Genomic DNA, 11,037 nt, shown 5'->3' with positions numbered 1-11,037 from the left:
TGACTGGTGTGACTGCTGTGACTGTTGTGACTGCTGTGACTGCTGTGACTGTTGTGACTGATGTGACTGGTGTGACTGTTGTGACTGATGTGACTGGTGTGACTGTTGTGACTGATGTGACTGATGTGACTGGTGTGACTGCTGTGACTGATGTGACTGCTGTGACTGCTGTGACTGATGTGACTGGTGTGACTGATGTGACTGGTGTGACTGATGTGACTGGTGTGACTGTTGTGACTGATGTGACTGCTGTGACTGATGTGACTGCTGTGACTGATGTGACTGGTGTGACTGCTGTGACTGCTGTGACTGGTGTGACTGGTGTGACTGTTGTGACTGCTGTGACTGCTGTGACTGCTGTGACTGATGTGACTGCTGTGACTGATGTGACTGCTGCGACTGCTGCTACTGCTGTGACTGTTGTGACTGGTGTGACTGGTGTGACTGATGTGACTGCTGTGACTGGTGTGACTGGTGTGACTGCTGTGACTGTTGTGACTGCTGTGACTGCTGTGACTGATGTGACTGCTGTGACTGATGTGACTGCTGCGACTGGTGTGACTGGTGTGACTGGTGTGACTGATGTGACTGCTGTGACTGCTGTGACTGATGTGACTGTTGTGACTGCTGTGACTGTTGTGACTGCTGTGACTGCTGTGACTGTTGTGACTGTTGTGACTGCTGTGACTGCTGTGACTGGTGTGACTGGTGTGACTGTTGTGACTGCTGTGACTGTTGTGACTGCTGTGACTGCTGTGACTGCTGTGACTGATGTGACTGCTGTGACTGATGTGACTGCTGTGACTGATGTGACTGTTGTGACTGTTGTGACTGATGTGACTGATGTGACTGGTGTGACTGGTGTGACTGCTGTGACTGCTGTGACTGCTGTGACTGTTGTGACTGCTGTGACTGCTGTGACTGCTGCTACTGCTGTGACTGCTGCTACTGCTGTGACTGCTGTGACTGGTGTGACTGTTGTGACTGCTGTGACTGCTGTGACTGTTGTGACTGATGTGACTGCTGTGACTGTTGTGACTGATGTGACTGATGTGACTGCTGTGACTGCTGCTACTGCTGTGACTGCTGTGACTGATGTGACTGCTGTGACTGGTGTGACTGATGTGACTAATGTGACTGCTGTGACTAATGTGACTGTTGTGACTGCTGTGACTGATGTGACTGGTGTGACTGGTGTGACTGATGTGACTGATGTGACTGATGTGACTGTTGTGACTGCTGCTACTGCTGTGACTGCTGTGACTGCTGTGACTGGTGTGACTGATGTGACTGCTGTGACTGATGTGACTGGTGTGACTGGTGTGACTGGTGTGACTGCTGTGACTGGTGTGACTGATGTGACTGATGTGACTGCTGTGACTGGTGTGACTGGTGTGACTGATGTGACTGGTGTGACTGGTGTGACTGTTGTGACTGGTGTGACTGCTGTGACTGGTGTGACTGCTGTGACTGGTGTGACTGCTGTGACTGGTGTGACTGCTGTGACTGCTGTGACTCGTGTGACTGGTGTGACTGCTGCTACTGTTGTGACTGCTGCTACTGGTGTGACTGCTGCTACTGGTGTGACTGTTGTGACTGGTGTGACTGCTGTGACTGACTGGGTATCGTTTAAAAAATGACAATACCAGTTATACCTTAACACATTGAGTGCCACAGCGCTTCAGTAAAATTGTCTGGAGCCTGTGCCAGATTCACTTCCATTCAGTTGAAAACAGCTATAGAATTTTTTCTATTATGGCTATATTAACGGGGCTGGACTTTAATGAAACATTGAACACTCCTGCTTCTTCCAAAGAAGAAATTTTGTTTCTAGACAGTTCCATTATGAAATTACAGCCTCTCAAAAAAGTGCACTTTCAAGGGTTTTCTGTCGTTTTTTTTTACTTTCCAAGATATAGCCCCTTTTATGAATACCTTTTGCACTCTAATTTCGAGCACATTCACTGACTCTGGCTGGTGTTTTCTGATGTGGTGGCGTGTGGTGTGGTTTCTGTGCAGCCACACACCCCTCTCCCCCCCCCCCCCCCCTCTCCACCTCTGAGCTGCGGGCTCCTCCCACACGCACAGAGTTTGCTTTCTCGACTCCGTTTTTGCCCCGGACAGATCCCAGCGCCCATCAGGAAATGATGCGCGCTGGCAAACGCGACTGAACGAAAAGGCTTGGCCCGTTCGGCTTCGGATGCTGGCTTTCTAGGAAATCGTGTGGAGATAGATAGAAGCATAAGAGCTCAGTTGTGAGCGCGGATGCAGCCGAGCCCACTCTCGCTGTAGACAGAGCAATATATACGGCTCTGGCAGAAAGCATGCATCGGTTTCCACTTTCATCACGGCTTTCTCCGCTGTCTCCTGTACAAAGTAAAGGATCTGAGGTGGGTGGAGCAGCTCCTGTGACGATGTTTAAGGTGGCGCCGTGTGATCCCTTGAAGGGATTCATGCTCACTGGCTGGGTACGACCTTAAACAGCAGAATTATGGAATAATATGAATTATGATTTTAGGACGTGCACAGACGTCCTTGGCACTGAACGTTACTTTTTTTTAGGACGTGCACAGACGTCCTTGGCACTCAATGTGTTAAAGTGATATTGACAGAGACTCAAGGGCAAAAATGTGCCAAGAAATCTCAGAATGCCAAAACCGTGATCAAGGGGCAAAAATTGCCCACAAGATTTTGATCATTTTATTTTCATTTAATTGACATTTCCATCTCTCAATGAACACCTGCAAGCTGGTTGCCAGAAGAAGACTAAGAAGAACACACTCACACAGACCGCGCTACTGAAACACACATGCACTAATTGAAAAAAAAAAAAAAAAAGTGCCCCCAAAATTTGTAAATGCCCCCATTTGCTCCCAAAATATGTTTTAAATTTTCCTAGGATGGGTACTTCATTCGATAATGTTTTTGTGTCATTTGGGCACGTTGAACTGCCAACTCCGTCATATGCTACACCGTGGTCCACTTCATAAGGATATGGATCAGGATCTTCAGGATCCTTCTATAGCTACTCCAGCACCACATACTGTATGGGGTTGTAGCTGCTAAAGTAGTCTCAACGCGGCCAGACCCATGAGAGTTATTACGCTGATACACTACGTTACTGCAGCTGCAGAGCTCTCTCTGGGTCTGGGACGCTTCCCCCCAGCCGGCTGTGGGAGGGAACCGTTCACCTGTCCAGTCAGTGATTGGCCAGTGGTGGATTCAGTCTTCCCCAATCAGACAACATGGAGGCGCAGCCCATTTTTCGAACCGCTCTCTCATCACCGGTGCTACGACTCGTTCAATTTCCACCCCTCTAGACCGGCCTTCAAAAACCAGCAGTGGCTGTGAAGTGGCACAGACTCATTTATGTAGCTATGCGTAGCGTAGCGTAGCGATTCAACATAATATTTGAGTCTGGGGGAGAGACTACTGCTAAAGTAGTGGGCCAATCACATGTCACCTTCAATTGAAGAATGCTTGCAGGGATTGGCTGTGAACAAAACCATACAAATAGACTTTTTCTCGATCTGTATACAAAAGGAGTATACTTTATACTGTAGTGTATAGTAATGCAGGTATTTTTTGACTGGACTGAAGTTTTGATGTAGGCTGAAACCCACCCATACCCAGCCCTAGTGACTGTGTGTGTGTGTGTGTGTGTGTGTGTGTGTGTGTGTGTGTGTGTGTGTGTGTGTGTGTGTGTGTGTGTGTGTGTGTGTGTGTGTGTGTGTGTGTGTGTGTGTGTGCTGGTCAGTCAAGACAGTGTGTCACTTCAAACAGACTGGTCTATTGAAGAATAACCAAATAAAACAGAGACAATAGAGTCTATCTGTTCTGCCTGGAACTATGCGTGAGTACACACACACACAATACCTCCAAAACAACACATACAGTAGGCTACATGTACACGATGCATACACAGACACTAATGCATTTATCGCACACATACACAACAATGCTCCACTATGTGAACTCTCTCTCTCTCTCTCTCTCTCTCTCTCTCTCACACACAAACACACACACACACACACACACACACACACACACACACACAGATTCCCTTAACGCTCTCTCCCCCTCACCCACTCACACCAAATAAATAGCCTATTAAGAATGATGTGACTGACCTATTGATGAATCCTAATTAAAGTAACCAGTAGCTCATAGGGGATCTGCGTGCTCCTTTAGCCAAACTCTGATTGTGATGAACCTGTTGAGGCTCGGACAGAGACCTGGCCTGACCCCTCTCAGCATGCACCGTGTCCCCGCCTGCAGGCTGCAGCAGCCCGGGTCTTACCTTCTCTGAGCACGGTGGAGTGGATGAGCAGGAGGAGCAGAGCGCAGCCCGCCGCCGCGGTCAGCGCCCAGGCCAGCCGCACCAGCTGCATGTCCCCCCCCCCGCCAAGCCGACAGAAAACACGTCCAGACGTCAGTCACCCAGCAGAGCGCACGGTGCACGGCTCAGCCAGCCATCCCGAGTTGGGGCAGAGCGACACGGGAAACACAGGGTGGCATCTCCTCCACGGCACCAGAGGAGACTTTTTACAGGTTCCCAATATCACACAGGCACGGATCCACCGCAAATGAGAAAGTATACGATCCCGACCGCGTCGAGTAGGTCGCGCAAACGGTTGTGTTTAGAGGAATGGAAAGTTTCGCCAGAGGATTTGTTTTTCCGCCCTCTCTTTTCCCGACCTCTCTCCGGTCACCGCGGGTCCCTCACTGCGCTCCCCGGTGCGTCACGGTGCGCAGCGGCCAGGCTGCCTGGGTGGGTTGATCGGAACCGAGCTGCGCCACAGGAGCTCTCTCTCTCTCTCTCCCTCTCTCTCTCTCTCCGCTGCGGCAGTTTCATGAGATGCAATTTGTCTCGATGTTTTCCGCATGACAGGGCTTTCACGGCATGCAGAAGCGGCAATGCGCATGTTTTGCGCTAGGAGTAGAGCGCAAGCGGGAATCTCCGTGCAACAGAAACATGCTCGCCTTCCTAGATGCACATGTCAGCAGCAGGTTTCTGTAAATAGTCCGTTTGAATGAGAGAGATGGGAGATGCAGTCGAGCGCTCCTCTCTGCGCTTTGGATGCATTTGGAGTCCGACGCTCGTCCGCGTAAAAAGTCCTCCAGCCGGCTGGTGTTGAGAGGAGAATCAGACCCGACCTCAGCGGCTCTCATGCAGTGTGCAGCCCCGCAACTCGCCCCTCGGCGCGGCTGAGAGCTGAGTGAAGCTCGGTCTGTCTCCTGGGTCTGTCGCTCCGCTTCTGCAGCCTCCACAGCGACTTTCTCTCCACAGCCTGACGTCACACCGGCTAGAAATGTATCTCGGGGGCAAATCCACAGGCTGCTGTATCATAGGGTTTGATGGCAGGTGGGGAGACCAGACCGGGGGCAATTGTAGGCTATAAAATAAATGTGGGGGCGGGAGACCACAATAACGTCCTAAGAAAATCTGGTATAATTAAAACAATTTAATATCCATTGGATAATTAATTTCAGTTCAATTAAAGCCGTATAGGATAATTATTCATTATAGCCTAATTATACAAATGTACAAAAACACATTTTATTTTATGTTTTCATGTTTTCAAAGCACGTTCAGAGTTTCATGGTTGTGTCTCGTGTCTGATTTGGTGGAATTTGAGATGTTACAATATGGCCCGTCTCCCCTATACAGCAGGCAGGGGTGCACAAAGGACTGTCTGAAACTGCGGTCCGGCGGGCCTCCAGGTCAGGGGACCCTGAAGGCAGCACCGGAGAGGATTTGTTTTGTTTTCATTTGTGTTTCAGTTGTAATTCCTCTCTGCAGTTTCGTTTGTTTTTGGCTCCGCTGAGATGATTTTATGTATTTATTTATTTTTTACTTCTCGTACAAATCAGTCCTGTCGTATGTCTTCTTGGCAAAATGTTCTGGCTGCATTTCCCGTCACAAACCAAACACATTTATTTGTACACGTTTTTCAATGATGCCACCCATACCCAGCCCTAGTGACTGTGTGTGTGAATCATGGCAAAGTATTTCACCAGATAATATTTGTCACTCTCTCAATCAATTGTTGTTTTCAGAGTAGTAGTAGTGTTTGTTAAATTCAATCAAAGCATGCTGGTTTTAGTTTACCCCCCATCATTTAGTTTCTATTCATTTAGAACCCGATTTGTGATCTTTATTTCGTGTTTAGGAAAAGGAGCCTATTGTCTTTTTTATATGACTGAAGCTGTATTCCTTTAGATTGGGAGATTAATTTGCTGCCATGCCCACTCAGGAGGAATAAGTCAAACCACAAACTAGAAGTGATCCAGAGTGCCAAAGGCACGCCCTCTTCCGCGTTCACCCAGGGGATTGAATCCGCCATTCATTTCTCTACATTTCGTAAAATACTTATTTTACTTGGTGAAACCAAACGATTCAGCTACTATATTATCAGGAGAGACTGGACATTATATATTTGTAGTCTGTTTTATTGTTTTTATTGTTGGTCCGAGTGAAATGACTGACGGATGAAATCCTTTGGTTCGCATGCCGAACGCAGAAGAGGGGCGTGACTTTCTCACTCTATTTGGAACCAGGTGGCCTAATGTTTTAATTTAGTTTGGGTTTTCATCTAGGTTCATGGAAATGGTTTTCTGGCTTTTTTAAATTATTATATGTAGTTTTTGAACTTGCAGGGGATCCAAATGAGGAACAGTTTAATGTGATTCTATGTCGGATAATTTACAAGGATTGTTTTTTTTTATCCATGTTATACAGACATGCATGCAGTTGTAAATCACAATGAGCTGTAGAATCTTCACACAGAGTTCCTGAGGAAAAAATCCTGCCAGAGGTTCTGTGGTCTAATCCACTCCTGGCACAGTCTTTCACATGTTTGGCTGCTACACTGGGTGCTTTCGGACCGCAGGAACCTTTTAGATGTAGGAACAGTTGCATGGAGGAACTTTCCAGTTTTTGTTGTGTTCACACCACAGGAACTAGGACCATAGTACTGTAGTTCTTAAGGCCCAATTATACTCCATTTTCATACGAAAATAAATGTGTCTGTTTCAAACGGTGTAATCGTCACTGCCCAGTGTGCCCATATACTTCCATGCGTCTTTCACATTGGTACCATGTTAAGCAATACATCCACCAGTGGGCAGTAGAGAGTCAAATATGTGAGTGTGTGTGTGTGGTTCTGCTCAGTTTCATGCGTATCCGTAAGCTTTCAAATGACGGACAGAAATATGCACAAAATGAACGCAGAGTACGGACAGAAGGCTCTGTCCCTCTCCGTCTTTAGCGTAGAGTATAATTGGGCCTTTAGAACACCGTTTGGAGGAACCTTTTTAGCTCCTACTTAAGGGTAGGTCTTTCCCAGCATAGAACCTTTAGTGGTCCAGACGTATAAGTGTAGCTACTTTGAATGCCCCGAGGTGTTTCCTTTTTCTTGTCTTTTTCGCTAACATTAGCTAGCTAATTGTTAGCCAAATGAATCCCCCATGATCTCACTTGCTTTGCTGTGAACAGTAGTAGCGGTTAGCATGCTAACCACCGGCCTTACTTCAGCATTCCTCTGGTTCCTATTGGCAGTGCGAATGCAAACAGAAAAAAGCCCTTGAAGTTAAAGGGCCCATATTTTGCTAATATAATGTATTATTATTTTATTGTTGGCCTCCAGTAGAGTAACTTATTGCATCATTCATAGTTTAAAAAACTCAGTTTATCTTGTACTGGCTCTCACTGCCCCCTTCAGTTCACCCTCTGTATGAAACGCTCTGTTTTAGGTCCTGTCCCTTTAAGAACCCCCACCCTCCGGAAAATACTCCAGGAGGCAGGAGGGCAGCGCGAGGAGTTTTTGTGTTTGGCCGCGGAACGTGATGCCCTGCTCGGCCAGCCGCCGAAGGAAATGTCCCGGCACAGCCCGGGCCGACCGGAGCTAGGGGATAGATAGCTAGGGGGATGTTGATATATCAATTGATAGCCTTGCTTGTTACGCCCAAGTCACGTTTGTTATCGATGGTCAAATTCGTTTTGACAATCCCTTGCTCGTTTATATAATTGTTTTACAGCTCCCCACCCTGCCCGGGGAGCTTCACACTATTGTCGTCACATTCAAGCCACAACACAACAGCTAATGTAGCTAGCGTTAGTTAGCTAACTTCCCAAATGCTTGTGACTATAGTGTGCCTCTCCTAGCAAAGGCTACACGGACCAAACCAAAATGAGGACTTGGAGAAGTCAGCAAGTTGGACTAACGTTACAAGTTCTGAAAATGTGTGCCTTCGTCATTCATCGGTTGTTCATGTCTATGAAAGGCAGCTGTGCTGCTAGGCTAATAGCAAGTGCGAACGTTACCCAGCCGGTGGTAAGTAACGTTAGCGCTTCCTAGCTCCTAGGTACAACCGATGCTGGAATGAGACACATATTTTCAGAACTTACCACTTCAGTCCTACATCCTGGCTCACTTCCAAGTCGTCTCCTTGTTTTGTGTGAAAGTGAAAGGCAGATACGGCCGAGACGAGTGGAAATTAGCAGCGCTACTATCGGTCGGCAGTGTACTGGAGAAATGTCAACACAGGGAAGGGTGGGGGCTAGAGGGCGTCAACGCAACGCTTTGTTGCCAGGGTAACAAGTCCTACCTGACGTCACCAAAATTATGGTTCTCGCACAAAATCAAAAATTTAATCAAAAACAGCACTCACAGATGTCTATAAAGTTTAAACTTTTAATGCGCACAGCAGCAGTGATACAACGGACGCGTTTCAGCCTCACAGGCTTTCCTCAGCGTTCCTCACGCCAGTTCGTTGATTCTCGCACAAAATCGCCATAAATCCATGTCATCTCGTCTACGAGAGTTCATAGGCGCGAGGGGGGGTTCATGGGGGTAACATTAAAACACTTTCACATATTTATTTGAAGCTTAGCCCATGTTTAATATGACCATCCAAGATTGTAACAACATATATATGATACAAAATTAAGAAATGCATAATAGGGCCCCTTTAAGTAGTTCTCAGGGAACTGCTCCAGTGGGCAGTTCCTCTCAGAGAGTCCCCAGAACTGTTTGGTCCGAACGCACCTATCAACAACCACTTAGCCTACCTTTATTTCTGTTTCTGACATGCATTTCAGTGAGAGCAGACCCACAGCTTCCACTTTCCACTGCAGGGTCAGAAACTTAAGGACAGTTACCATATAGCGCTATATAGCCTACATATTTTCATCTTTTCTATAAGGTATTTTAAGTTGTGATTGCAGAGGTAAGACATGCCCACTTAATCATACTGGTTGACAGTGTCACCAGTGTGAGAGTGACTAGAATTAACGCCACTTTATTCAATGTTTCCTTTGGAGGTAAAAATTATCTTTCTATTTTACTTGATTTAATTATTTGCATTTTGCCTTTTCTTTTACTGTATATGAATTGTATCGGTGTTTTTCTTCGGCTGCTAGTTCAGTGAGTTTTGGTCGTAGAGGGATCAGACTAATACCAGCTTTCATTTGACTTGTTAGACTCTTACCGCTGCAAACAGGTAAGGTAATATATCTGTAATCATTTATATTTCTCTATGCTCTTATCTTTTATCTACTTTATGTAAAGCACTTTGAAATGCCTCTGTGTATGAAATGTGCTGTACAAATGAACTTGCCTTATGATGGGGGGCACTTACAGAATTCATTCACAAAAGTGCATAATTTAAAATATGCACATTAATTCACTCACAAAGCAAAATATATGCTAATTATTTTTGCACTATGACCTTTGGATCTGATATTTTAATACGGTATGCTCTCTTCTTTTTACCCATTTTATCTAAAGCAATCTGAATGGTGTCTGTGTATGAAATGTAAACGTGTCTTGCCTCCACAGTGTGCTCTACTTTCTGTTCAAACCTCCGTGTTGTTTCTAATGCAGTCAAACTTTAAAGACATGTTGTTAGATGCAATCCTCCTCTAAGTGGATGTTTCTCTTAAGATGATGTATTGTTGTAAAGCTACATTTACATATTCCAGATGTTGGCAAAGGAGCCTCGCCACCATCAATTATTACAGCGACGTACCCGGCGATGTCTATTTTTACGTTCTCTCTCGACTGAGATCTTGTGTGCCGGTTCTGCAACGTGGAACTATTTACGTTATGCTCTAATTACTGTGTTATTTACTTTGAGTGTGTAAATGATTCATTGTTTTCTATAGAGACTCAGCTCACCAATGCATAAGTGAAGGGGCGTTAGCAGAGTAAAGCGCTGCTCTGCTTCTGGTGTCCGCGGCCCCTCCCTTATATCTGGTCACATGGTGTCCGCGGCCCCTCCCTTATATCTGGTCACATGGCCCAGGATGGCTTGCAGCAGCCCTGACCCAGGCGTTATTAAAGTCACATGACACCATCGGCCAACGTTCTGTCGTCTCCCTGACGCTGAGAAAGCAAAGAGCTTATTACAGTGTTGATTCCTGTCAACACAGGGAGAGATCAAAGAGTTGGCTGCTCGGATCAGACCCATTTTACAACTCCACCTTAAATTTTGTATGTCAACTTTGCAGTTGCAATTTGAGCTGCAGTGTGAATAGAGTCAGACACACACGCACGCGTGCACACACACACACACGCACGCACACACACACACACATACAAACACACGCACGGACGCACACACACATGCACACACACATGCACGCACACGCCCACACACACACACACACACATGTACGCGTGCACATACACACACACACAGACATGCACGCACACACGCAAAGACACACGCACACACACACGCACGGACACACACACATGCACGCACATACACACACACGCACGGACACACACACACATGGACGCACATACACACGTACGCACACACATGCACACACCACACACACACACACACACACACGCACGCACACACGCACGCACACACACACGGACACGCACACACACACACACAGTTGTGGATGTGAAGGCTAGCAGCGTGTCGGCTGGCCGGCAGTGATTGACAGCGGGGGAGCGAGTGGGCCGCTGTCGGCTGGCTGCCTGTCTGACCAACTGAGAGCAAACACACACACACACA

General features: G+C 46.8%; 1 protein-coding gene across 1 annotated transcript in view; it reads right to left on the bottom strand.

Annotated features, from left to right (window-relative positions):
* The window catches only part of LOC310800658 (uncharacterized protein), a gene marked incomplete at both ends in the record, with an annotated part of 118,526 nt that extends 114,135 nt beyond the window's left edge, over positions 1 to 4,391 (bottom strand). The window contains one exon of the mRNA XM_083663278.1: positions 4,301 to 4,391. Within this exon, the coding sequence (XP_083519404.1) occupies positions 4,301 to 4,391 (91 nt within the window). The remainder of the gene's footprint in view (positions 1 to 4,300) is intronic.
* Between the last annotated feature and the right edge of the window lie 6,646 nt (positions 4,392 to 11,037).

This window comes from Poromitra crassiceps, assembly GCF_964638095.1.
Source record: "Poromitra crassiceps genome assembly, chromosome: 30".
Taxonomy (NCBI): Eukaryota; Metazoa; Chordata; class Actinopteri; order Beryciformes; family Melamphaidae; genus Poromitra; species Poromitra crassiceps.
This window is presented reverse-complemented; position numbering and strand designations above follow the sequence as displayed.